At 53.3% G+C, this 27,639-nt stretch overlaps 1 protein-coding gene across 1 annotated transcript; it reads right to left on the bottom strand.

The window, feature by feature from the left end:
• Window positions 1–982: 982 nt before the first annotated feature.
• Window positions 983–11,626, bottom strand: LOC101942877 (E3 ubiquitin-protein ligase TRIM39-like). The gene is made up of 6 exons (XM_008168824.4): window positions 9,954–11,626; window positions 8,077–8,172; window positions 6,499–6,729; window positions 5,438–5,460; window positions 3,578–3,693; window positions 983–2,064 (listed from the first exon to the last, which is right to left on the bottom strand). Exons 1-6 carry the CDS (start codon window positions 10,368–10,370, stop codon window positions 1,523–1,525), a joined length of 1,425 nt encoding a protein of 474 aa, XP_008167046.3. The 5' UTR covers window positions 10,371–11,626; the 3' UTR covers window positions 983–1,522.
• Window positions 11,627–27,639: the final 16,013 nt, after the last annotated feature.

Raw genomic sequence — 27,639 nt, 5'->3', positions numbered from 1 at the left:
CATGTATATGGGAATTTTTCTAACTTCTGTCTCTTTCTTTCACTCCCACGTTTGGAAGTTTCGGACATTTTTCCTGTTCCAATAACCCCCATCTCGCTGCGACGAGGTGGAGAACTCACACTTTGAAACCATGTGTTAGACCATTTTGCTGTCTCATCTTGTAGTGTGTTGGTAGCTCACATTCACGAACTAATTTACCCTCACATGCCCTCTGCGAGTTCGGGAAGGTGTGCAATCCTCACACCCCTGATGGATAATCTGAGGCATGGAGCGGTCTAATGGCTCGCTTCAAATTACACAGGAATCCTGAGGCAACGCCAAGAAAGGAGCCTGCATCTCCTGAGTCCAAAGCTAACATCTGAACTACAAGGCCATTCTTCCTTCCTTTGTCAGAGCTAGAATAGCAGTACATTGAAATCCAAGGGATATTTTTTCCCGCACGCCATGCATCTCCAATCTCCTGCTTCCTCATCCTGCAGGTTCTTGATTGCCCCTGGGACACAAACTTTCACCCGTTTGGGAGTCTGTGTTTTGCATCCAATGGAAAAGACCTTGGAAGGGGAGGGGGGCAGGTCTGGAGCTCCGTTTTAATAGATCAGACACAACCAGCTCCTGTCTCCCAGTGAAGATAGTACTGTGTTTGTGCAAGGGCACAGTATCAGTCTCTGCTAACAAGCATGATGGCCTTGTCTACACACAGCTTTTCACAGACTCAACTAAAGGGGTGTTGCCTCCGTGTAGTTCTCGGACAGCACTTTACAACCAAGGACCTCAAATCACTTTACAAAGGAGGTCAGTATCAGCCCCATTTCACAGATGGGGAGAGAGAGATACAGAGCCATGCCCAAACTCCCCCAACAGGCCAGTGGCTATGCTGGAAAGAGAACCCAGGTCTCCTGAATCCAGTGCTGTATCCACTAGGCCACACTGCCTCCCTTATGAATGGCTCATTGCAGTTTCACTTAATCCATTTTATTTTTCTTTTTAAACCCACCAGGAGAGACAAAAGGACCCTTTTTGTCCTTTATTCACTTTAATACAATTATTCCATGGATCATAAGAATGTAGAATCCATTTGCTTTTTTTAAAAATGCATCCGTAAAACCCCATTCAAAGCTGGAGATTATTAATTGGCTCCCACCCTTTCAGGTTCATTTCTTCAGTATCCACCTCCTCCCCGTTCCCCCCTACCCCAATTACCCTTCTCCAATGCCCCATTTCTGGTTCCAGTTGCCTCCATCCCAGTCTATGTCCCTGCAAACTGCTAGAATCCTGCAGAATCAGTGTTGGGACACACAGACAGGTTGATACCTTTTCCCCCTTCTCTTGGGTTTGACATGAACAAATACACTTTGGCCTCCAGGACAAACTGGGCCGTGTGAGGCTAACCATGTGTATTTCTTTTTAAATTAAATTAATGGAGATATCCTATCTCCTAGAACTGGAAGGGACCTTGAAAGGTCATTGAGTCCAGCCCCCTGCCTTCACTAGCAGGACCAAGTACTTGATATAATATAGAGTTCTAAGGCTCTATATTATACCCTGTGATGCAGGGACACAGTCTGAACTGGGATCCTCTCCCCAGACACAGTAAAGGGAGGATTTTTTCTCCAGGGACAGAGGCCGGTGGGAAAGTGAAGATCGGGGCCTCGTTATCGGCATCAAAAAATGCCACCCGCCCCTCTTCGCAGTCCAGATAAATCCCGATGGTCCTGGGCCGTTCAGCAAGGGAGAGGGGGATCTTGGGGGAGGTGAGAGCCAGGTACTGAGTCCCACATTGACCCACGGCCCAGATGCCCTCCTCCGGGTTAACATTGACCCGTCCCTTCCTCCTCACAGACTCTCTAGCCACCCCTACAGCCCAGGCTCCCCCATCCTCCACCTCCACCTCCCAGTAATGCCTCCCTGAGGAGAAGCCCTCCAGGCCCAGCACGCAGCGAGAAGAATCAAATCTCGTGGGATTGTCGGGCACGTGCTGGCGCGTGTCTTCCCATCTCACACTTTTCCCATCCTCAGACAGGACGAGGCGGGGGTGAGCCGTGTCTGGATCCAGAGTCACATCCGCTGGGGGGGAACCAAGAGAAAATCAGAGCGTTAGGGGCAGAGCTCGGCCATCCGGGCGGCTGGAACCATTTCTCACACCCCCCCGCAGCCCCGTCCTGGCTGGGACCCTCCCTGATTTCCTGCTTCTCTGTCCCGGATTGCAGTGAGCTGCCTCTGCTGGGGCTGAGCAGGGATTTCACCGCGGTTCCCTTCTCCCAGGCACTAGAGGTGCTGTTACAGCTGCAGTTTTGGCTGCAGATTCTGCCTTTCTGCTTCCCACCCTGCTGCCCCACTCCTAGCCACTCCTGAGGAGAGTGGAGGCAGGACCAGCCTTAGAGGTCGGCGGGCTGGGCCGCCACCCAAGGTGCGGTATTTAAGGGGATGCCGTGCTGTTACCTCCTACCCACTGTCCTGACGACAGCCAGTGCTTAATTTGTGCTAGGGCTGAGCCCCCGCATCTCTTTCAATACAAATTAAGCACTGATGGAAGGCAGCAGGGCCTGGATGGGGGGGACCAGTGGGGGTCAGGGCAATAGGGTGGTGGGGCGCCTGTGGGGGCCAGAGGCACCAAAATACAAGTTCGCCCAGGCATGGGCAGTGGATATCAAAGGCTAGGGAAGACTAAGGCTCCCCTAACCCAGGCTGTGGCCCCACCCGTGCTCCACCCCAAGGCCCTACCCACGTTCCCCTGAAGCCGGCAGGGACTTAGATCGGACTGGCAGCCAGGGGCTGGGCTGGCTGGGGCAGTTTGGGCCGGTGCAGCTGGGGCGCTTGGGGCTTTGTCAGCACAGGGAGGGCAGCTAGCCTCCCCAAAGGGGGGGTTCACCTGCCGCCCATGCACCCAGGGCACCATTTCCCCTAAGGCCGGCCCTGAGTGGAGGGACACCAGCATCAGCAGCCTGGGTGGGTCCCTCAGCCAAGAGGGAAAAGCAAAGAGGTAGAAGTAGAGAAGAGGATAGCCCAGGGGGGTGCAGGGTGAAAGGAGGGATCAGGAATGGTGGGTGAGGGCATTGGGGAGGATAGACCTGCCCATGGGGAAAAGAAACTTAGATAATACTTATGAATTATTTGTAAAGAAACATTTTCAAAAGTAAGTGTGTGTGTGAGAGAGAGAAAACATCTCCCACTTTCCAACCAGCTCTCATCCTACGTTCTAGTCCCAAGGAATCTCCTCTGGTCCAGTATTTCCCAAACTGGGGGGTCCGACCCAAAAGGGGATCGCAAGACTATTGTAGGGGGGGTTGCGAGAGTGGCAGGGGCGGCTCCCAGCTCTGAAGGCAGCGCCATTGCCAGCAGCAGCACAGAAGTATATTAAAGCGTGGTGTGGAGGGGGTCGTCACAGCCTGAAATATTTTCAAAGGGGGTCCTAGCCAAAAAAAGGTTGAGAACCTCTGCTCTAGGCCCTTACAGAGTTCACTAATGATAACATCATTGTTTACTGTTATTGTCTGGACTTTACATGAGCAGCTAATTGGCCCATCTCCTCCCACTGTCAAATGTCAAGTTCCCCTCTTCCCCAATCCCTTCTCCGTACCTTGGAATTTCCTCAGAGTCTCCTTTAGAGCAATAGTTTTATGAGAGATGCTGCTGGGGGTTTTCTCTGGCTCAGGAGAAACCTCCTCCAGTTGCGGGACCTTCCCCAGCTCACACCTGGAAAGAAACAGACTCTTCTAATTCATTATTTAGTTTATTCCTTATTCTCCATTGTTTGTTTGCTTTTTTTTTTTTTTTTAAATAATCTTTCCCCATGACTTTCATGCTACGGAACCCCGCTGTCCTGCTAGGACTGGGGTAAAACCCTGACCCCAGTGAAGTCCATAGCAAAATTTCTTTTGACGTCAGCAGGGCCAGGATTCCACCCCTAGACTGTCTTTGTGTAGCCCAGCCTCAGGGTATGTCTTCTCTACCAACATTAAAGCACTGCCGTGGCAGTGCTTTAACGTGGCTGTGTAGTCGCAGCTCCAGCTCCAGCTCTCTCCCAGCGCTGTAAAAAATCCACCCCCACGAGGGGAGTAGCTCCCAGCACTGGTGCACTATCTACACTGCTGCTTTAGAGCACTCAGGGCTGGCTCCAGGGTTTTTGCCACCCCAAGCAGCAAAAAAAAGCCACGATCGTGATCTGCAGCACTTCAGCGGCGGCTCTACTGCCGCCGCTTCATTCTTCGGAGGCAGGTCCCTCGCTCCGAGAGGGAGAGAGGGACCCGCCGCCGAAGAGCTGGACATGCCACCCCTCTCTGTTGGCCGCCCCAAGCACCTGCTTGCTGAGCTGGTGCCTGGAGCCAGCCCTGAGAGCACTGAAACTTGCATCACTCATGGGGTGTGTTTTTTCACACCCCTGAGTGAGAAAGTTTCAGTGTTGTAAGGTGGCAGTGTAGACAAGCCCTCAGTGGAAGCTTCCCTAACAGAGTTTTATTCCTGTGCTTTATATATGGACCAGACAAATCCCATCTGAACCCACGGCCAATTTGGTCCTTGGCTTTCCTGCTGCGATTTACCAATAAGTGGGCAAAAAAAATGACGTTTGTGCCGTACATCTTTGTGATGTGGCCATTTGAGCGCTTGGAAGAGGACTGAGAGAACGCCACAGCTCCAGCTTGCCTCATGCATCACCCAGAAGTTATCAGGTAGCCAAGAATTTTGCTCTCAGCCAATAGAGATATAAACATAGATAATTGGTGATCATCAATTTTTTCAAAATGATCTTCTTGCTCTATGTTCACATAAATCTTGTTTCACTACGAGAGCCACTGTGTGTTTGGAAATTCACTCTGCCTTCCCTCTAGGAGGAGGAAAGCACCCGGGTCTCCTCATTCAGAGGGACCTCCAAGGTAAGGGTTTCTGGGGCATCGGACACCTACGCTTGTCCTAGTCAAAAGGGCAAGGAAGGAGGGATCCTTTCCCAATGAAGGGTACGGCAGGACAGGCACTGGCTTCCTCATTTCCCTGGGGGTGCTCAACCCAGACTCTGCCCCAGGCCCCGCCCCACTCCATCCCTTCCCACAAGACCCCACCCCACCCCGCCCTGCCTCTTCCCACCCCGTTCCATCCCCTCTCTGGAGCATGCCCCGTCCTCGCTCTGTCCCCTCCTCCCTAGTGCCTCCTGCACGTCGCTGAACAGCTGATCTGCAGCGGGCAGGAGGTGCTGGGAGGGAGAGAGAGGAGCTGATCGGCAGGGCCACCAGTGGATGTTGACTACCCACTGTTTTTTTTCGGTGGGTGCTCCAGCCACAGACCACCCACAGAATCGGCACCTATGGCATGGAGTGTCTGTTACGTTTTTGTCCATGGAGCCCTATTAGTCTGTGGTTTGGGGCCCCTAAATACTACCACAATACAAACCGCTAATAAGAACAGCACAGAAACTTGTGAGGGGGAGTGAGAAGGAGCCACGTACCTGCTCAAGGTGCTTTGGACATCCTAGAAGGGGAAGGGAAAGAAGGAATCTTAGTGAAATCAACGAGATGCAACACAAACCAATCTCAGTAGCCGTTTAGATGATGTCAGGGTATAACCTTAGGGCTATTCTTCGTACCTAACTGCTTAGTCCATTGTGCCCCTTCCTTCAAGTAGGCCAGAAGAGAAGTAAATTGAAATCCACTCTTTATGCCAGTGGTTAGGGTGTGTATCTCTAAGGTGAGGAACCCCTGTCACATCTCTTCTTCTCATCAGATAGGGACTGAACCAGAATTTCCTACCTCCCGACCAAGTACCCTAATTACTGAGCTAAAGGTTACAAGGGCGAGCCGGCTCTGCCACCAGCATGGCTTTGTTCGGCACTAGTTACCCGCCTGACTTTTTCCCACAAGAACGATTTAAGCACCAGAAGACACCAGTCTCCAGGTAAGGGGTTTCCATTTGTGGATCACAAGCAAGAGCCAGGCGCGTCCCCTGCAGTCCAGATTTGGGCACCTCTCTTTGCAAGAGTGGCAGGCTTGGGACACACCCCTCTCCTTGGCATCCCCCACCAGCCGGCTTCGGCGGCTCCTTGCCAAGCATGCTGGCTTTTGTGGCTCCCGTCCTTCGGTGCCTAGCTCCACCTGTGCATCGTGTAGGGAGCCTGGGGGCCTAACGTTGTGGATCCCACTGTTGTTATAGTGATTTTCTAATGACCTGAAAGTTAGGCCTTGCAATGACAAGTCCCTTTGGGATCCAGGCTTCTTTGCCTCAGTCCGCCCCATCTGTAAAATGCAGATAATAATCCTTCCCTAAGAAGAGGATCAATGCATTAATTTTGGGGAGGCATGCAGATCCGATGGTCATGGGGGACATTTGAGTACCGAGATAGATTATATTTTATTTAAAATACCCAGGTTCTCCGAACAATGAAACAAATAACAATACTAATGGTTAGAAACAGTAAAAAATTATATTTCAGCTGCATAACCTGTGAGTTCCACTCTAGCGTTTGACTCCTGGACTCCAAGGCTCTTGCGTATCAAGGATCCAGTATCTCACCTGCAGGAATTCACTCGCTGGCTGCTGGCACTTCCTCTCTAGCTCGCTGATCATGTCATTTACACGGGAAATCTCCTCCGAGAGTTTGGCAATGTTCTCATCCCTTCTCTTCTCAATCTCCTTGTCCAGCTCTTCCAATCGGGCCAGCAGGAGTTGCTCTTGTTCCTCCAGGAACTGCCGCAGCTGCTCAAATTCAGACAGAATCTTCAGCCTCTCTGTTTCTACCTGCTCCTGTAATGAGGAAGGGAAAGGGCAGGGCAGGGCCTACAGAGTGAGTCACCTGGGGCCAGATCTTCAGCTGGTTTAACTCCACAAACATCAAGGCAGCTCTACCAATTCATGCCAGCTCCAGATGAGAGCCTGGGTACTCATGGGGAGGGGGAAGGGGTATTTTATTGCAACCTTAAATAGCACTTGAGAGAAACTTTCCCATAAAAACGTAAGAATGGCCAGACTGGGTCAGACCAAAGGTCCATCTAACCCAGTGTCCTGTCTTCCGACAATGGCCAATGCCAGGTGCTTCAGAGGGAATGAACAGAACAGATCATCATCAAGTTATCCATCCCCTGTCTCCCATTCCCAGCTTCTGGCAAACAGAGGCTAGGGACCCCATCCCTGCCCATCCTGGCTAATAGCCATTGATGGACCAATTCTCCAGGAACTTATCTAGTTCCCAGTATTGTTCAGGGCGGGCGTGGGGCAGAGCGGGGGTCGAGCACCCCCAGGGAAACCAGAAAGTCGGCGCCTCTGGGCTGCGGGGCTGTTTCATTGCTTTGTAGACTTCTGGGCTCAGGCTGGAGCTCGTGCTCTGGGACCCTTCACTTCTCAGAGTCCTAGACCCCCACAGCCTGAGCCCGGCGAACCTGCATCAGCTGGCATGGGCCAGCCACGGGTGTCTAGTTACTGTGTAGACACGTCCTGGATGACACTGGGAGTGAGAGAGGCTGGGGGAAGCAAACAAACGAAAAAGAATGAAACAAAAGAGAACTCAACAGACAGCTTAACCCTCTAATACATTAACTCAGGAAATCCGGATAGTCGCCTGCTCCCAGAGATGCCCAAACACGAAGACATCTAGGGGTGCAAACAGGAACACCCAGAAATTCCCAGCACGTCCAAACACAGACATAAGGGCCCAGACTGAGCCTGGACTCAGCAGGGATGGGGTGAGAACAGGCTCTTTCTGTATCTCCTGGGGAAGGCCACACGAGCTGCCTTGTGCCCCTGGAGCAGATGTGATGCTTCTGGCTGCTCAGGAGAGGGAAAGGAGGTGGCCAGGCCATGACCTCATGCCTGGTGCTAGCCAGCCCAGGGTCATGCACTGCATCTCTCCCCCTTCACATATCAGAGTCCAGGGGCATTTTCAGCAGCCTACGTGCAAGACACAATCCAGCCGGCAGAGACGGGACATCCCCAAAGGGGAACATAGAAACACAGGATCTCACTCAGTGACACGTGGTCACAGTATGAGCCCCTGACTCTCCCATCCCCCGGACCCCCACACTACCAGAGTGATACCCACCCTGGGAGGGACACGCACCTACATGTCCTTGCTGGATAATAACAACTGGTACCTACCAGATGCTCCCAGATTCTTGCCTCTTTGGTCAGTTTCAATCCCATCAGCTTTTCTCTCTCTTCCTTCAGAATCTGTAATTGGATCTGGATTTTTTCCTGAGCAAAGAAATAATGTTGAGTGTTCAACGTTTTCCCCCTTCTTTGGACAGTGGCGTAGGGAGAATCCAGTCCCTACAAACTACAAACCAGCTGCACGGATCTGACTGTATTTGTTTAAACTCTTTGCAGCTGATTTAACTCAAAAGGAGAAAATGATTCCACAGCCAGACATAATTGGCCACCATGTTTGTCTCCTTCAATTCACTGGATTGTTTTACTGGTTACTGATGTTACAATCTTGGTCTGTATAATCCTTAGCCCCCTGGCCTCTGAGACATCTGCATGTTTGGGACCCAAGAAGTGAGTGATTCCTGTGTCAGGAATAAAATGAGTGACACAGACAAAGGAAAAGAATGGCCATTGTTCAGCAAAACACTGAAACACATGCTTTTGTTAGATCAGTGGTCTCCAACCTTTTTACGCACAAGATCGCTTTTTGAATTTAAGATCAACCCAGGATCTACCCCGCCCCTTCCCTGAGGCCCCGTGCTGCTCACTCCATTCCCCCTCCCTCTATTACTTGCTCTCCCCCACCCTTACTCACTTTTACCGGGCTGGGGCAGAGGGTTGGGGTGCAGGAGGGGGTGCAGGCTCTGGTCTGGGGAAGAGGGGTTTGGAGTGTGAGAGGAGGCTCTAGGTTGAGCCTGGACCAGGCGGTTGGGGTGCAGGACGGGGCTCTGGGCTGTGGCAGAGTGTTGAGGTGCAGGAGGGGGTGAGGGGTGCAGGCTCTGGGAAGGAGTTTGGGTGCAGAAGGGGGCTCCAGGCTGGGACAGGGGGTTGGGATGCAGGAGGGGGTGAGGGGTGCAAGCTCTGGGAGGGAATTTGGGTGAGGGCTCAGGGCTGGGGCAGGGGGTTGGGCGGGAGTGTGGGGTCTGGGAGAGAGTTTGGGTGTAGGAGGGGGCTCCAGGTTGGGGCAGCGGGGTGGGGTGCAGGAAAGGGTGCAAGGTGGCTCCCAGTTGGTGGTGCAGCGGGTATAGGGGAGGCTTCCTGCCTGCCCTGGCCCCATACCACTCCAGGAAGCAGCTGGCATGTCTGCGGCCCTGGGGGTGGGAGGGTAGCAGGCAACTCCTTGCGCTGCCGCTGGCCCCGCCCCCCCAGTGCGGGGGCAGTGCTTGCAGGTGCGGGCAGCACACATAGACCTGATGCCCTCTCCCCCCAGGGGCTGCAGAGACATGCCAGCCACTTGTGGGAGCGGCGTGGGGCCAGGGCAGGCAGGGAGCCTGCTTAGACCCGCTGTGCTGCCAGACTTTTAGCAGCCAGAGATCGCGATCGACTGGCAGAGGCTCCAGGATCGACCAGTCTATCGCGATCTACCGATTGGTGACCACTGCGTTAGATCAAGGGAATAGTTCCACTGTCTTCAGTCGGACAATTCACACTCGTAAAGTTAAGCTCACGTCTAAGCGTTTTGCTGAATCGGGCCCTGTATTAGCTCTGTCAGTTTTATTCAGCTCCTGAGAAATGTCATTTTGAACAGAACTATTAGGTAGCAAAAGTTCAGCATCACTTTGATCCAACTCCCAGACATTATTCGGCAAGAGGTTGAGAGCAGAGATCATTCACGTAAGTGTCATTTCCTGTCTTCTTAATGGTATGTGTGTGTGTATATATATATATATACACACACAGGAAATAAGGCATTCAGATTAAACTAGTGAGAAACCTAAATACTGTATGTGAAATTTCTATGTCTAGAAATTCACAGTGGAAGATCCCATTCTATCTGATGCTTTACTTATTTAAACTCCTGCCTGTTACAATATACTAGGCTTCCCTACCTTGTACTCCTGGGCAGCCTCCTCTATGGGAACCACGGTGTGAGATCTGTGAGCCTGGGACTCTCGGCAGATCACACAGATGGGGGCTTGATCCTCCTCGCAGAACAGTTTCAGGGTCTCCTGGTGCTTCTCACACACTCGCTCACCTCCTGAGCCTTTGGCTGCCTGTAAACTCAGCCGCTTGGCTATTTCGATAATTTTTGCCAGCTCCCTGTTGGGTCTGAAGTTTCTCTGCTGGGCGGTTTCTCTGCACTGAGGGCAGGAGAAGTTGATATCTGACTCTTCCCAGTAGTCAGTGATGCAGGCCCGGCAGAAGTTGTGCCCGCAGTGGATAGACACCGGGTCTTTGAAATACTCCAGACAGATAGAACATGAAGCTTCATCCTGGAGACTCTGTACAGGGCTCTCTGCAGCCATGGCTCCCAGCGGGGGAAAGTGACAGGTTTCATTTCACTTTCCTGCCTTTAGACTGCAGCCGCAATTGGGTGTTTGTTCACTTAGGGTCTTTCTCATTGGCTGAGCTGGGGGAGAAACCTGTTTGATTTTCAGCCCCTGGAGACTGTGCAGAGAAATGCAAAGCTCTCTGTGAAGGGACCCGATATTATATTCCCCCAGGCAAAGAGCAGTGCTGAACTGGGGGGAAGGTGATAAATCTTTCTGTGTTTCTTTAGGAGGAAAAACCCTGAGAGAACACTGTAGCTTTTTCAAAATTAAATACATAAAATAGCCATTTAAAGCTAATGACATATAGGCCTATTGGAGGTTACTGTTTATGGTTTAATATAAGAAACTGACAAACATAAGTTAGGCCCTGATCCTGTTTATATACCAAGGCAAACTCCTTCCAAAACATGGCAAAGATGAAATGCACAGTTAAGGCCATGCAAATAACATAAGCTCTGCCCCTTCTCCTACCACCTTCCACCTCCTCTCCCACCATCCTTTCTGTGTCAGGTGAGGAAGGGCCCCTAATGAAGGAAGTTTTGAGTGGGACTTCAAAGCAAAATCTTAAACCTGCTCGGTTAATCCGCTGCATTTGCGAAGTTTGCCTTGGGCGTTACGGCTCGGCGTCAGTGTGATCTGTGCCCACAGAGGCACACGAAGTGGTAGTGAAACATTCAGTGATAATTAAGGCTACGATTTTTTCAGAGGTTGTGGGCAGCGGGGGCTCCCACAGCTCCCGGTGGACTGGGCAGCGAGGGCCCCCTTGGTGCTCCAAGCTGCTGCAGGCAGCGGGACCCCTGCCACAGCTCCTGGCCGACACAGGCAGTGGGCCCCCTCGCAGCTCCCAGCCTCCGCAGGGGGCAGGGAACCCAGGAACTCTAAGCCACCATGGGCACTGGGGGTCCTTCAAAGCTCCCGACCGCTGCAGGTGGTGGGGGTACCCCTGAGCTCCGAGTGGGGGGACCTTGGAGCTCCAAGCCCCCACAGGCGGTGGGGACCCTCAGAGCTTGGAGCGGCCCCTGCAGCTGCCTAACCTCTTCAGGCAGTGTGGGGACCTACAGCTGGGCTCCCCATCGCATCAGGGATATTTTTAGTAAAAGTCACAGACAGGTTACAACCTTCCGTGAATTTTTTTTTATTGCCCGTGACCCGTTCAAGACTTTTACTAAAAATATCCATGACAGAATCTTAGCCTTAGTAATAATATATCAGACGTTTGGGGAAAGCCAATGATCCCCAGCCAGATCCCCCCCAGCCCCCCACATCTCCTGCCCTGAAGAATTATGGCAGAGGCCAGACAGTAGGAGCTGTGGGACTCACCGCAAACCGCATGGATGCTAGGGGATCCCAGGAAAGCAGGGCTATCCATGTAATGTCCCGGGGCCCCTGCAGTGGATCAGACCCCCCCCCCCCCCCCCAGGCTGGAACCAATAGGGATCTCCTTTGGCTACGGCTGCCCGCAGACACCCAGATGGCGTGCTCAGTGGGAAGAGTACCGTGCATGCTCCATCAGGTACGTTCTAAAGGACATAGTGGAGCTGATATGAATTCCACCCAGCTGGCCACAGCTCCACCTTGACTGCCTTGTGGCTTCAGTACTATGCAGAAAGGCCTCAACAGGACTGGGGAGAGCTGATGCCACACAGGGTATGTCTACACTGCACACTAAGCCTGGGCTGTGACTCAGGTTTGAGCCCAAGCCCCCTTTCCGTCCACACACAAATCAGTGTGACTCGGGTCAGTGACTGTCTAGGGCCCCATTAGGGGAATGGCTCAGAGCCCAAGTCCTGCTGTGGCTCTGGTCCAAGCCCGACCCTGGTGCTGTGTGGACACAGCTCAAGCTGCAGACCTGAGTCACAGGAGACTTGGCTTTACAAGGCAGTGTAGACAGACCGTCAGTGGCCCCTGGACTTTTCCAATTTAAACAAGCTTCTCCTCTACTGGTGGGGAATGTTCTTTACCCAGCAGGGAATGTAAATCCTTCTCCAAACCCAGCACATGACCCCGAGCTCCTCTGCTGCTGCCGGCTCAAACTGGAGGCTTTTTATTTATTTACTGTAGCATGTGAACTTGAATATTCTTGCTTGGCCCTGGCTCCTAATGCAGAGAACACAGTCCTTTCCACTGAGCGACAGGGAGCTTCTGGGGTAACTGCCATGGGCGGCGGGTATTAAAGACCAGAGCAGGCTAAGGCTCCCCTGACCCAGGCTCTAGCCCTGCCCATGTTCCCCTGGGAGCCACGCCCTCCTTCTCCCTCTACCCAGAAGCCGGCAGGGGATCAGCTTCAGCCAGCAGCCTGGAGCTCAGTTCCCACCGGCGGACAGGGGCGGCACTCAGGCCGGCCCAGGAAGGGAGTCAGTCTAGCAGCCCAGCCCAGTGCTCGAGTGGGTGCTGTGGCCGGCCTGGTGCTTGGAGGGGTGACAGCTTAGCTGGGGGCTGAGGCGGGTGAGTAGGGCTCCTCCAGTTGCAGGAGGGGCATCTCGGGGCTCTGGCTGGTGGGGGGGTGGGGCCTTGGGCTCAAGGGGAGGGGCCGGTGGACTAGCCTCCCCAAAGGGGGGTTCACCCACCACCCCGGTAATTGCTTTGGCTTCTTTCGTATAGATAAAATCATGACACAGAACCCAGCCCCACCCCAGAGCCCACACCCCCGGTTGGAAGCCCTCACCCCCATCCCACACCCTAACCCCTGTCCCAGCCCAGTGAAAGTGAGTGAGGGTGGGTGAGAGCAAGCAATGGAGGGAGGGGGAGGATCGAGCAAGCGGGGGCGGGGCCTTGGAGAAGGGGCAGGGCAAGGGTGTTCAGTTTTGTGCAATTAGAAAGTTGGTAACCCTAGTTACACATAACAAGCCCCACACTCCTCCAAGGTAGTTAGGGGCCTTCCTTCCACTGATTTCAATGGGAGTTAGGGGCCTGAATATCTTTAAAAATCTGAGTCAGCTCTGCCCTAAAGAGCTTCCAGGCGAATTCAGAGCCGGGATAAGAACGGCCAGACTGGGTCAGACCAAAGGTCCATCTAGCCCAGTATCCTGTCTTCGGACCATGGCCAGTGCCAGGTGCCCCAGAGGGAATGAACAGAACAGGTAATCATCAAGTGATCCATCCCCTGATGCTTTCCTGAAGTGTGGGAAAATGGCTCCATGGAACCCTGAAGACCCGTCACGACCCAAATTGGATGTTAACCACATTTATCTCCCCAAAAATGTAAAACTGAGAAGAGAAACCTGCAGGGTCAGCCTTACGGGGGGGCGACCACCCAGGGCGCCGCGGTCAAGAGGCAAGGAGCAGGGCAGGCCTGGAGTGCGAGGCTGTGAAAGGGAGCTTGGGGCAATGCGGGGTGGGGAGGCAGTGAGGCCTAGTGGCAATAAGGGGGGGAAGCCAGGGAGGCAGTGGGGGCCAGGGGCAATGGGGAGTGGGTGGGGAGGCAGTGGGGACTAGGGATGATGGGGATGGGTGGGGACCCAGGGAGGCTGAGGGGTCAGGGATGATGGGGGGATGGGTGGGGAGGCAGTGGGAGCCAGGGACAATGCGGGGATAAGTGGGGAGCCTGGAGAGGCAGAGAGGATGGGTGGGGAGCCTGGGGAGACAGCAGGGGCCAGGGGAAATGGGGGGATGGGTGGGGAGCCCGGGAAGGCAGCGGGGGCCAGGGGCAATGGGGGGTGGGTGGGGAGGCAGCAGGGACTAGGGATGATGGGGGATGGGTGGGGAACCTGGGGAGGCAGAGAGGATGGGTGGGGAGCCTGGGGAGACAGCAGGGGCCAGGGGAAATGGGGGTATGGGTGGGGAGCCCAGGGAGGCAGCGGAGACCAGGGGAGATGAGTGGGGAGCCTGAGGAGGCAGCGGGGGCATGGGGGGATGGGTGGGGAGGCAGCAAGGCCTGAGGCCCCACCCACCCACCACTCCTCTCCGCCTCCTCCCACAAGGCCCCACCCACATGCTGCTCATTCCTCTGAAGGAGCAAGTGGCAAGCGGGGGAGGCCCTGGGAGGTGGAGCGAGGGTGGGGCGGCCTTGAGGGAAGAAGCAGAGCGAGGACAGGATCTCAGGGGCAGAGTGCGGGCCAGGCCACAGTCCAGGCAGTGGAGGCCCCCCCACTTCTAGGGAGCTTCATTTCTGGCGCTCGAAAGGCAGCGGGCTGGTGCGCCCCTGAAGGGAGGTGGCCCACGCCACATCCGCGGCATTTGCCCTCCTGCATGGCCAGCCTTTTTTGGGGAGGCACAGCTGGTAACTGCCTGGTCACTGCCTCTCTGCTACTGCCGCCGAGCAGAGCTGTGACCATGGGCAAGGCAGTCACTGGCTGGTGAGGGGGGCCAATAGCCGATTGCTGCCTCTGGGAATAGGGAGGGATCCCTGGGGAGGTGGGAGAGCTGGTGCTGGAAGGGATTGAGCTCGCATCCTCCCTCCCTGCCCAGCTTCGGGGTCGCTTAACTCCCTGCCCCAGAGCTCAGGGATGGTGTGGGGATGCTGCTCCTCCATTAGGTTATGGGGAGGCCCTGCCGCTGGCTCCTGGCACTGGGTGAATTTTACAGCTGAGGGGGGGAGTCCCCACCCTGAGCCCAGGCTGTTGCGTGAATTGCCCCAGCCAGGAGCAGCCCTGGGAGGGGTGTTACTGGGGGATGCATTTTGCACACACACCCTCACCCCGCTGGGGTGGAAATTGCTGAAATCCTTCAATGGATCTGTGCACCACCCCCCACCTGCCACGGCCAGCTGGATAATACCACATTGCAGCCATTTTGCCCCACTGGGGCTGGATTCGCTGGGCTCCGAACTGGCCGCTTTGTTCCAAAATCACTTCCCTCCGCTCAGAGCCTCCGCCCACCAGTTTGCCTCTTCTGCTGCCCAGGCAGATATGTAGGGCTTTGCCTGGCATTCGCTCACGGCGTCCTGGCGTCCACTTCCCATCTCTGCAGCCTGTCACCAGCTTGCCTCTCCTCAGGGCATCGCTGCTGACTCACTGTAGAGCTTCAGGTCTGTGCTCTGTTCCTCAGTGCTTCTTGGTGCTTTCTGCACTCCAGCGTGGAGGCGGATTCTTGTGTCAGCTGATGGGCTGGTGAGAGTGTTCCTGTGAAACCCCTGCATGAAACAAGCCAGATGGGCTGAGCTTTATGTGCACTAAGGCCTCTTTTCAACTTCACCCCTCTGGCAGTGTGAAGGGGCCTTAAAGTGAGCAGTCACTGACCCAGGGGCTGGTCACCATATGGGCCAACAGGGAGCCCATGAGGCTAGCCCAGGGAGCCCAGAGCCACCCAGCCCTGCTCTGCCCCCAGTTCCGCTCCGGCCCGGTCCCCCCAGTCCCAGTCGCCCGGACACTAAAGGTCTGGTTACTAACCGGCCTCCGCCACCAGGGGGTGGGAAGACCAACAGCTGCTGCTGAAGCCTGGAGGAGCACGCAGAGATGGCTGAAGGCTCCCTCATCCTGCCCCGAGCATGGCTCCCCCTCCCTGTCCCAGTCACCCCCCTACCCCTGGAATGGAGCTCCCCCTCCCCCGTCCTGCCCCATCACCCTCCCCCGCAGATCCCATGGGGGGGCACGGATCAGATAAGGGGGGCGCAAGTGAAAAAGTTTGGGGACCACTGCTTTAGGAGGATGGATCACAGGGCCCCAACCCCAGGATTTTGTGCCACCGAGGTCAACTATGCCTCTGCCCCAGGCAGTTTGCTGATGCCCGGGCCCCTTCCCAGCACGGTGCCGGGGGTGGGGAAGGAGTCGGAAGGAGCCACGTGCCTGCTCAAGGCGCTTCCAATGTCCTAAGAGGGAGAAAGAGAAAAGGAAGCTCATTCCCATGCTGATAATAATCATAAAAGTGAACAAACAGTGACCATTTACACGTGGCACCACGCAACTGCCGGGACGTTCACTGAGCTGCAGCCAGCTCGTCCCTTTGAAGCACAACTCAGTGGCTATACAGTAACACCACCTCTGTTTTGCAGAGGTGCATGTCCACAAGAGGTGAGCAATTGGTCTGTACTACAATGACAGTGTAGGTAGGCTGGTGGCGTCAGGGTTAGCACATCTGCCTTCAAGCAATGCCCTGACTTTTATTTCACTAGGACGGTGGTGAAGCACTGGAATGCATTACCTAGAGAGGTGGTGGAGTCTCCTTCCTTGGAGATTTTTAAGGCCCGGCTTGACAAAGCCCTGGCTGGGATGATTTAGTTGGGAATTGGTCCTGCTTTGAGCAGGGGGTTGGACTAGATGACCTCTTGAGGTCCCTTCCAACCCTGATATTCTATGATTCTATGACTCACAGGCACCGACTTTCTCATTTCCCCAGGGATGCTCGACCCCCAATCTGCCCCAGGCCCCATCCCCACCCCACCCCTTCACCCACGGCTCTGCCCTGCCTCTTCCCACCCCACCTCTTCCCACTCTGTTCTGCCCCCTCCCCCAAACGCACCCCGCCCTCACTCGGCCACTTCCTGCCCCACCTCTTCCCATCCTGTTCTGCCCCCTCCCCCTTGAACGCACCCCGAATGTACCTCGCCTTTTCCTGCCCCTGTTTCTCCCTCTCCCCGCCCAGCGCCTCCTGCACATTGTGGAACAGCTAATCAATGGCGGCCGGGAGGCACTGGGAGGGGAGGGGGCAAAGCTAATTGGTGGGGCCAACCAGTGGGTGCTGACCACCCACAATTTTTTCCCATGGGTGCTCCACTCCCAGAGCACCCATGGAGTCGGCGCCCATGCCCTGAGTTCTTTTTGTGTCCAACACGGAGCAGGAAAGGAAGGCTTCAAAGCAAAGAATTTAAAATATCTGTAATCATACCCCTCTCCTAGGACCTCACCACCCTCACAAATCACAGCTGGAAAATGAATTAAAATAATGATCATATAAAGCCATGGAAAACAAGGGAGAGTTTATACTTAACCACCTATAGTGAGATCTATGAAGTTTCAGTCCTGTGTGGCTTCTGGCTCTAACCTTCTACCCCTTCTCTATATTTCCCTGCAAAGATCTGAGGTCTCACCTGCAGGAACTCACTCGCTGGCTGCCAGCACTTCCCCTCCATCTCACGATCAACTCGCGGGAAATCTCCGCGGAGAGTGTGGTGATATTTTCCTCCTGTATCTTCATAATTTCCTCCTTTAGTTCCGCCATCTGGCCAGCAGGGGTCGCTCTTGTTCCTCCAGAAAGTGGTGCAGGTGCTGAAACAGAGCCAAAATCAGCTCTCTCTCGGCCTCAGTCTGCAAAGAGGAGGAAAAACAGCCAAACGGGTAGACTTCAGAAAGACAGGGTGGATGAAAATCATCATTAAAACATAGATTTCATGTGATTTTTTATTTTGCAGTTGCTGGTTCTTTCCTTTCTTCCCATTTAAACCTGCTAAATTGCTAAATTGATGTTTTGTGCCTGTTTGTTTAGCTTCCAAATTGTTCCTAGAGTTTCAGATTTTATAGAGAGGTTTTTCCTAGAAGGACATTTCACAGTTAACACAGCACAGAGCCTCCTTAACATCCTTACTGGGAGAGCAACAAACTCAAACACAAAGTGGATAAGCAAGTTTACAACCAGCAAACACCACCTTCCAAGGGATTGAAATGCCTACAGTCAACAAAGCTGAAGCCAGCAGGCCATGCTACGGTTCTCCATTAGGACAGGTTTCAGCAGGGTCGGCTTTAGAAAGAGTGGGGCCCGATTCCTGGGGGCGGGGCTTGCAGCAAGCCCCGCCCCCTGGAATCGAGCCGCGCTCCGGCCGTGGTCACCGGGCTTGGGTCCAGAGCCGCTGGAGCCAGCGAGCTAGGCTGGAACCGGGGCCGGACTGGGCCGTGCCTCCCTGGAGCCCTTATCGCGCCCCTCACTACCCCAGCTTACCTGGTGCTGCCTGCCCACCCCTGCTTCTTTTCAGACTTCCCATGAACCTCTGATTCGCGGGAAGCAGGGGTGGGGGAGGAGCAGGGGGCGGAGCCTTCAGGGGAGGGGAGGAGGGAGAAGTGAGCTGTGGGCAGGTTGGAGAGCTGTGGCATGGGGCCCTCTTAGCGTGGGGCCCAATTCAGCCAAATCGGCTGAATCAGCCTAAAGCCGGCCCTGGGTTTCAGAGTAGCAGCTCTGTTAGTCTTTATCCACAAGAAGAACAGGAGTACTTGTGGCACTTTAGAGACTAACAAATTTATTTGAGCATAAGCTGTAGCCCACAGTTAGTCTCTAAGGTGCCACAAGTACTCCTGTTCTTTCTTCATTAGGGTTTGTAGTGAGAACTCAATGGGATTTGTGATTGTAAATAACTGAAGGTTCCCTTAATTCCTTTTTTAAGCCTCCTCCCAGGTGAGGGAGAGTGGCACGACCTGTCTATCTCCCTCCCTTCCCATGCAGGGGGAGGGGAAGAAAAGTACTTTGGGGCAGAGGAAGAAAGAGCACATGGTGGAGAGAATGGAGACCCTGGTGTGTGGGGAGCGGTGCAGCCAGAACCCCTGGTGGAGGGGGGGGTTAGGGGACCCTGCCATTGGGGGAAGGGTGAATGGGGGTGCACCCAGAGCTGCTGGCATGGGGGAGATTGGGGGAGTTGCAGGGAGTCCCTGAAATAGAGGGGGACAGGAAAGTGGCCCTCAGGGATGGGGGGCTGGAGAGATGCAAGGTACCTCCGCTGTGTACCATGAGCTTCGGACAGAAGCCACAAAATTTTATTATACATTTAATCTTAAATTCCAATATCCCTTGTTTGCAGATTAGGTTTGCCAAGCCACAGACTGAGTACTGTAAAAAAAAAAAATAATTGCCTGGTAGAATCTGTCAACCTTAAGCAATGCTGTTTTGTTGGGGGTGCTGTACCTGGGGAACCCCCAACAGAAGTGACCTCACATTTTGTCCTGCAGCCCCATGAGACCAGAATGGATAAAAGTCAATGATAAAGAGGAATTTTTTAATAAAGAGGAAAAATGGATTTTTGATTTAAACTGGATTTTTTTATTATTTTAATAATAAAAATTTTTAAATAAACCTGTTTAAAATGAAATATTTATTTAATACAAAATATATTAAGGCCTAAACTGATTATAATTTAGTTGTAAATGTTTATGTAAGTTGGTTTTGTTTTAATAGAAATAAATTGTATATGCTGTTTTGTGTTTAACTAAATTCCAGTTAGCTTCCTAATGCAGCTTGACAAACATGTGAACAAAAAGTTAATTAGTTAGTAAATAATCAATATATCAGTCCCCATTTTCTAACACACTAAAAATGTACAATTCGTAAGAATCTGAAAATATTTTGCTATGCAATTGCATAAATGAATGTTCAGAGAGTGCATCCTCTTAGGTAGCAAAATGAGATACCAAATCTAGTGTAAAGGCTCTATTGAGTTGGAAATCTGCATGTTTTAGTAGTGATCTCAGCCAGTGAGAATGCCCCTTTCTTCAGAAAATAACTGAAGTACAAAAGAAAAAGTTGATTCAAACGGATGGTTTAAAGCCAGGCTTCCCACTTGGTGATTTGAATCAATCCACCCTGAATGAGACACCAAATTTCAGCAGTCTGAGGAAGCAGGCAGGTTTCAGAGCCCTTAGAAAAGAGCATGAGCTTCTCCAGACTCCAGGTTACCTATAGTACAGCTGACTGATTGCTTATTATCCTGGGACTGGTCAAGACATACAAGAATGACTCCAGACCGATGGTTCTCTGTCAGGGGTACATGTACCCCTGAGGGGTGCACAGAGGTCTTCCAGGGAGTAGGTCAACTCAACTAGATATTTGCCTTCGTTTTACAACAGGCTACATAAAAAGCCCTAGTGAAATCAGTACAAATTAAAAGTTCATACCGACAATGACTTGTTTATACTGCTCTATATATTACATCAGTGTTCCTCAACCAAGGGTCACCATTTATTTCATAATTATATAGTAAACATGAGAAAGGAAGCAGTTTTCCAGTAAGAGCGCACTGTGACACTTTTGTATTTTTATGTCTGATTTTGTAAGCGAGTCGTTTTTCAGGGAGGTGAAACTTGGGGGTAGGCATGACAAATCAGACTCCTGAGAAGGGTACGGTAGTCTGGAAAGGTTGAGAACCACTGGTCCAGACTAATACTCGTAAAACAAAGACCCTACACCCTGCACTGTCCAGAGGGGAGTTCACAACTTGGTGACTGTAGCTAGCTGCCCATGGCTGCTGGAGATCGGACCTAGTCCCAGTGCAGGGGCAGCCCTACAGAGGGCCATACTCCCACACGCACGTGCCCACAGAGATCCCCTGACACTCACCCAGGGAGAGAGCCCCCAGCACCCATGTCCCTGTTAGGTCATAACAATGGGCAACTACCAGGTATTCCTCGCTTCTACCCTCTTCCATATCTTTACATTCCTCCAACTCGTCCCTCTCTTCCTTCAGAGCCTCCAAATGGGCCTGGATTTGGTCCTGAGCAAAGAGAAAGCGATGGGGGGGTGGGGTGTTCAGTTGATGGGTGTGCGACATGCATACAAGTTTAGTTCGGAGATTTTTTCCTGGGGCGGAGGAAGTTGGTCTCTTTCTCTTGTGAGACCTGTGCATCAGGGATGACTCCTGCCCTCTGAAATGCTAGAGAAAGCAATAGTGATCAACCTAAACTGGCAGTGGTACAAGTTCTGTAGCTGTAGAAAAGGGTCTTACCTTTTTGGGGTACAGGAATGGGTAACAGGTGATGGATCATGTGATGATTACCTGTTCTGTTCATTCACTCTGGGGCAACTGGTGTTGGCTACTGTCGGAAGACAGGATATTGGGCTAGATCAGTGGTTCCCAAACTTTAACAACCTGTGAACCCCTTTCACTAAAATGTCAAGTCTCGTGAATCCCTTCCTAAAAATGAATATTTCCAGGGATTTTCTCCTTTACCTGAGTATAAATTATAAAAGCAGTGATCTTGGAAATATAAAATTTGTTTTTGTGACATGCTTATTCACACTATTTATTATTAATTATTATTTATCATTACAGTATTTTTATAACATTATGAAAACGGCAACACTCTTCCAAGATCTCACTTTCGTAGCTTGTATCACTTTGAATAAGCCTGTTATAAGACAAGGCTCCTATGTTTCATCAAAGAGTATCAGATGTGAAACAGCATGAAGGTATTTAAGAAACCAACTCAAAGAGTTCCTCCTACACAAGCATTCAGGTCTTGAGCAGTCCAGACAAACAAGCACGTTACAACAAAGCTTAAACTTGTTCTTCAAAACAATACTAGCTGCCTATTTAATTTAAAAAACAGCAAAAAAATACCCACCTCCCTTTCTTATAAGGAGTCTTGATGTTTGACTCTCCTCAGTGTGATAGATATGTTTGCTTTGATCTGCTTAGCTCTTGGAAGTCTAGGGGCTCCACCCCATGCTGCCCGGGGTCTCTAGGGACAATTCTGTCTGCCATTAGGGAATTTTTTCCTGAGAATCCCCTGTAACACTTCACGAACCCCAGTTTGGGAACCAGTGGGCTAGATGGACCTTTGGTCTGACCCAGTGTGGCCATTCTTAAGTTCTTACCTTATAACCCTGGGCAGCCTCCTCTATGGGAGTCAACGCAGGAGCTCAGGGAGCCTTGGACTCTCTGCAAACCAGACAGATGGGGGTTTGATCCTCCTCGCAGAAAAGTTTTAGGGCCTCCTGGCGTTGCTCATATCCTCCCTCCCATCCTGAGCTTCTGGCTGCCTGGAAATTCAGGCTTTTGGCTATTTCGATAACATTCCCCAGCTCCCCGGTGGGCCTGAAGTTTCTTCTCTGGGCTGTTTTTCTGCACTGGGGGCAGGAGAAGTTTCTACCCGATCCCTCACAGCACTGGCTGATGCTGGGTCAGCAGAAATTGTGCCCGCAGTATATGGACACCGGCTCTTTGAAATAATCCAGACAGATGGAACAAGTCAGTTCTCTTTGGAGATTCTCTACAGTGGCCATGGCTGAGGGCTTCTCCAGGCACCAGCAAATCTAGCTAGCAGGGGGAATTGTTTGTGACATTTTTACATGTTCTGCCTGTTGCAGGAAACGGGTGTTTCCATGCCTGGGCTAGCCCGAGTTGGCTGGGCTGCAATGAGTCCTGAATAGCAGTTCCAGCCCCTGGGGCAGTGGAGAGACATGTGACCCCTCTCTATGCAGGGAACCTTAACACCTTAAATCCCTGGGGGGTGACACTGTGGGAGGAAGAGAATAAATCTGTTTAGTGTTTAGTCCTGGAGGGTGGGAGAGTGGGGTTACCACTTGGCCTGTATTTGACCGGCCTGTAGTGGCGCTATTTAATAGTGGGGGTGCTGAAAGCCAGCCCCCTTACCCATGTCTGCGACCGCCCCGCCCCCTGACCTGGGTCCAAGAGCAAGGCAATGTCTCCAGGAGGCAGGCACCCTGACAGGGGTAAGGGGGCTGAGGCCGGCAGCTGGGACCCCTAGCACAGGGTCGGCAAGGCAGCCAGGACCCTTGGGCATGGGGCCGGGACCCTGGGCGCGGGGTCGGCAGCAGAGCCCCAGGAGCAGGGCCAGGAGCCGGAACCCCACGTGGGCGGCCAGAAGCGGAGCCTCGGGTGCAGGGCCAGAAGCAGAACCTCGGGTGCAGGGCAACGGCCCCACTTGCGGGGCCGGGAGCAGAGCCCGGGTGCAGGGCTGGCAGCTGGGACCCCACATGCAGGGCCGGGAGCAGAGCCCCATGTAAAACCTCGGGGTGCTGCAGCACCCCCCGCACCCCTAGTTCCCATGCCTATGCCAGCCTGGGCATTTTTTTTTTATGCGTATGCCTGTTGCCAGAAAAAATAATCTAATCTGCCGGGTTTGTTTTATGTGGGTCTAAAGCTTTGCATTATTCTCATAATACACTGGCTGTCTAATGTTAAAAGTTTCCATGCCCCGCTAAAGATTCTGCAGTGTTCCCACTGCCACAATTTAAGCGACAACAGATCAACACAGCAGCTGTCTGCCCACCAACACGCAAGTGAACCACGCGCATGTGTGCGAGAGAGGGTTTGAGTCACGCGACAGCGAGGAGACAGGCGGAAAAAAAGCTAGCATCAGAAATAGCACATTCAATGACAACTGGCTAAACGAAACAGACTACAAAGACTGGCTGGCAAAATGTGCTGATAAAACAAAGACCTGTTTGTTATCAGTGATGTTACCAATCTTATCTATATGTGTTCTCTCTCTAGATACTATAAGTGCCTGTTGAAGGGCGGGGGTGCGAGGTTAGGGGTTGGGGTTGCCATGAGCTTGCCTTGGGGGGGGGGGGGGGGCGGGTGCTGGATTTTTTCCATTTCAAAGGTGGTAACCCTAGGCCAGAGTGGGGAAGGTTTGCAATATGTGAACAGATCAGGGTCAGATTGGGGCCCTGTGGGTCTGGATGGACATAGCTGGTAACTGGCCACAGTAGAAGTTTAGGGCCTGGGGAGGTTCCGGATGGGAGTAGACATTGATGATGGAGTCTGGTATTTTTCCTGATGTATTTTTGTTTATTGACAAGGGACGTACAAAATCCTGTTTCTCTGAACACAGGAGGAACCAGAAACAAAAGGAGATGGTAGTTTCTTTGCTTTCAGCCCCCAGCATGGTACCCGGAGGCTGGCAGTATGCGCTCTCTGTCTCTCTCTGGTCTGGTCTACACTACAGAGTTAGGCAGTTTACGTAAGGAAGCTTATGTTGACCTAACTATGAAAGTGTCTACACTAAAATTTCGCTCCCGCTGATTAAACTGCCATGCTATGGCGACTTAATAACTCCATCTCCATGGGCAGCATAGAGTCTTGGCTGAGGTAGTTAGGTCAATGCAGTGTCAGTGTAGACACTGCATTGCTTCTGTCGACTGCTAGTGGCCTCCAGGAGCCGTCCCACAATGCCCCACGCTGACAGTATAATCGGTTCAACTGCTCCTGGTGAGGACGCGCATTGCTGACACGAGCAAAGTGCAGTGTACTTGCTGCGGGGGCTGTACACCAACATGAATTAGGTTGACTTAATTTTGTAGTGACGACGTGGCTTCTGCTTGCGCAAACCAAAGGCCCGTGTGCCTGGAATGTTCATCAAGCAGACATTTCCAACTAGGAGGAAAATTAAAGAAACTCTCATCTTCCCCCGTTGCTTCATCCCCTTTTCTCTCACTCATCACACAAAGCAAGACAAATGACCACAAAGGGAGGGGGAGGGGAGGGGCACTCAGGGAAGAACAGGAGAAGGTAGAAAAGTACAGCCTCACTCTCTGGGGTGCAGCTTAGTTGTGGGCAGGCTGCAGAACCAGCTAAATGCTGCTGGACCCCAGTGCCCCCCCCCCCCGCCCCACCTCCAGAAACAATCTGACTGAGTTGCTCTGGGTTTTACTGCTGTAGCTGCTAGTGGTCCATCCGCCAGGAGACTGGCCACATCTACACTGCGGGCATCACAGTGCCGCAGCTACAGCACTGAGCTGGGTCCCTGTAGTGTTGACATGCAGATGCTTCCTACAGCGATGGAAGGGGGTTTTCTGTCGCTGTAGGTTAGGCACCTCTCTGAGAGGCAGGAGCTAGTCTCATGACCAGGGCCTGGGTGCTCAGGGCCAGGGCCGGCTTTAGCAAGACCGGGGCCCGATTCCTGGGGGCGGGACTTGCCGCAAGCCCCGCCCCCAGGAATCGAGCCGCACTCCGGCCGTGTTCGACGGGCTTGGGTCCGGCCCAGAGCCCCTCGGCGGCCAGACCCGAAGCCGCACCGCGGGGGCCGGGCCGGGCCGGGGGGCCGGAACCGAAGCCGCACCGCGAGGTCCGGGCCGGGCCGGGGGGCTGGAGCCGAAGCCGCGCTGTGGGGGCCCGGCCGGGCCGGGGGGCTGGAGCCGAAGCCGCGCCACGGGGGCCGAGCCGGGCCCGAGCCAGGCCGGAGCCGCGGGGGCCAGCGCGCTCGGCCGGAACCGGAACCGGATTAGGCCATGCCTCCCCGGAGCCCTTCTCGCGCCCCCCGCCACCCCGGGTTACTTGGTGCTGCCTGCCCGCCCCTGCTTCTTTTCAGACTTCCTGCGAACCTCTGATTCGCGGGAAGCAGGGATGGGGGAGGAGCAGGGGGCGGAGCGTTCAGGGGAGGGGAGGAGGGGGAAGTGAGCTGGGGGCAGGGTGGAGAGCTGCGGCGCGGGGCCCTCTTAGCGCGGGGCCCAATTCAGCCGAATCGGCTGAATCGGCCTAAAGCCGGCCCTGCTCAGGGCCTAATGGTCAGAGCAGTGGCAGTCAGGCCTAGCAGTGCCAGCAGTGGCGGTCAGAAGCCAAGAACAGCACCGAAGGTCAGAGCAAAGGGTCAGAGCCAAAGTCAGGGACCAGACGTCAGAGCCAAGGTCAAGCATCCAAGAGCGGGCCAAGAGACAGGTTCATCACTACAGCTGGCAGGGAAGTCTTGCTTGTTGTGCTGACAGTTCCTGGAACTCCTCCTGGACTTACATAGGTCACCAGGGGCCACGAGGGAAGCTGTCTGTCTGACTTTCCGAGGTGGTACATCCTATGCTGTTTCTCTCCACAGGTCCATGGCATAACGCACACAGTCCTATTGCAGAGGTACAGAGAGGCCGGCCAGCCCACAGACCCAGGTTCTAGCCAGGGGCACTGGGACCGGAGGGGGTGGCAGAGCCCCAACCCTTTTTTCCTGCCTTAAGAGTGAGCAATGCGGGGAGAGGGGACAGAGAGGAGTGAGTCGCTGGTGGGGCAGGGGAACAGGAGGAGCGGGACGGGAAGAGGTGGAGCAAGGGCGAGGCCTCAGGGAAAGAGGCAGAACTGGGGCAGGAGGAGGTGGAGCAAGTGCGGGGCCTTGGGGGAAGAGGTGGGGTGAGGACTCGGGGCAAAATGGGGGAGGACCGAGGGTGGGGCCACAGGGGGAAGGGCGGAGAGCAGGCAGGGCCCCAAGGGTAGGGGCGGTCCAGGCATCAGTAGCCACCCCACTTCTAGGGAGGTTCCAGTGCTCGTGGCTCTAGTTCCCACAGACCCCCTCCACTTATAAAAGTGATGGGGCCATGCTCCCCTGGACCTCCTGTTCCAGTGCCCGTGATTGGAAGCCTGCTCACTGGGGGAGCCTGTCCTGAGCTGGGATGCCTTCATTCGCTCTAGACATCTCAGTCAGGCCAGCTGCAGAGCTGGAGCCAGCCTCAGCCCTTGCACAGACATGACCGAATAAAGATCATCATGGCAGCTGCTGCAGGGTTCAACGCGGCTACAACCCATGTGGGTTTGGGACAGTGGCAGCCAGAACCACGGAAACACACAGGCACATAAAGGGGAATCCTGTTCAGTGCCCTCGACTCGGATCACTAACCCGGCCAAGACAAACTGGGCCAGTCTCTCCCGCTCCACAGCTCTAGTCACCCTTGCCTAGACATGCTGGACCAGGAGCAGCCCTGGCATACAATGAGTGCATCTGCCACTGAACAAATAGGCCGCAATGTACATAATATATAATTTTATTATTTATATAGTTATGGAAAGTAAATAATACATGGAAGAAATGAAAGGCTTTTTCTTACATGTTATTTTTTTTTTTTTTTTTAGGCATCCCTGCTGGGGCCCCGCCAAAAATGTTCGAATTGGGCCCCGCACTTCCTAAAGCCGGCCCTGTTAGTGAAGATGCTTAAACGTTTGACAAACTGGGCCAGTCTCTCCCACTCCACAGCTGTAGTCACCCTTGCCAAGACACGCTGGACCAGGAGCAGCCCTGGCATACAATGAGTGCATCTGCCATTGAACTCACAGGTGCTAGCATCTATTTATTGACTTTGCATGAAGTGATGCCCAGTAACTTATGGCAGAATTTGGGATACAAGATACATGGCCTGATTCCCCTATCACTCACACCAGTGTCAATCAAGTCAATGGGGCTGATTCCCCATGCATTCACACCAGTGTCAATCAGGAGTCACTCCCATTGGAGTCACTGGAACTGATTCCCCTCTCACTCACACCAATGTCAATCAGGAGTACCTCCCATTGGAGTCACTGGGGCTGACTCCCCCACCTCTTTCACAGCAGTGTCAATCAGGAGTACTGTGACCGGGGTCCTAGTAGGGAGTCAGCTATGGTCACTCGATTAGGTGAACTGCAAAGAATGGGGCAGACAATCCCCATAAACCTGGTGGATATTCCAATACTTAGATTTACCAAGCCAGCATAAAACAGCTTCTTTATTACCTTACTGGTTACTCAAAAGTCCAAGCAACACAGTTCCCTTAAAGTGATACAGCCTCAGGCTTCCATCTGGGTACCCACATCAAATATGATAAAAATTTCTGTAAATCTTATTTCATCATATAAAAGAAAAGGTTCTACCAATCCCAAAGAATTGGACACATTACCTCCCAGGTTAATGCC

Source organism: Chrysemys picta, chromosome 12 (assembly GCF_011386835.1).
Source record: "Chrysemys picta bellii isolate R12L10 chromosome 12, ASM1138683v2, whole genome shotgun sequence".
Classification (NCBI taxonomy): Eukaryota; Metazoa; Chordata; order Testudines; family Emydidae; genus Chrysemys; species Chrysemys picta.
The sequence above is the reverse complement of the archived record's forward strand: the minus strand, read 5'-3'. Positions and strand labels throughout refer to the sequence as shown.

Coding starts and splice junctions, on each gene's coding strand:
- LOC101942877 (XM_008168824.4), bottom strand. CDS start 10,370: ATGGCTGCAGAGAGCCCTGTACAGAGTCTCCAGGATGAAGCTTCATGT. Junction 6,730..8,076: donor CAAGAATCTGGGAGCATCTG/GTAGGTACCAGT, acceptor TCCTCATTACAG/GAGCAGGTAGAAACAGAGAG. Junction 3,694..5,437: donor GTCCAAAGCACCTTGAGCAG/GTACGTGGCTCC, acceptor GTTTCTTTCCAG/GTGTGAGCTGGGGAAGGTCC.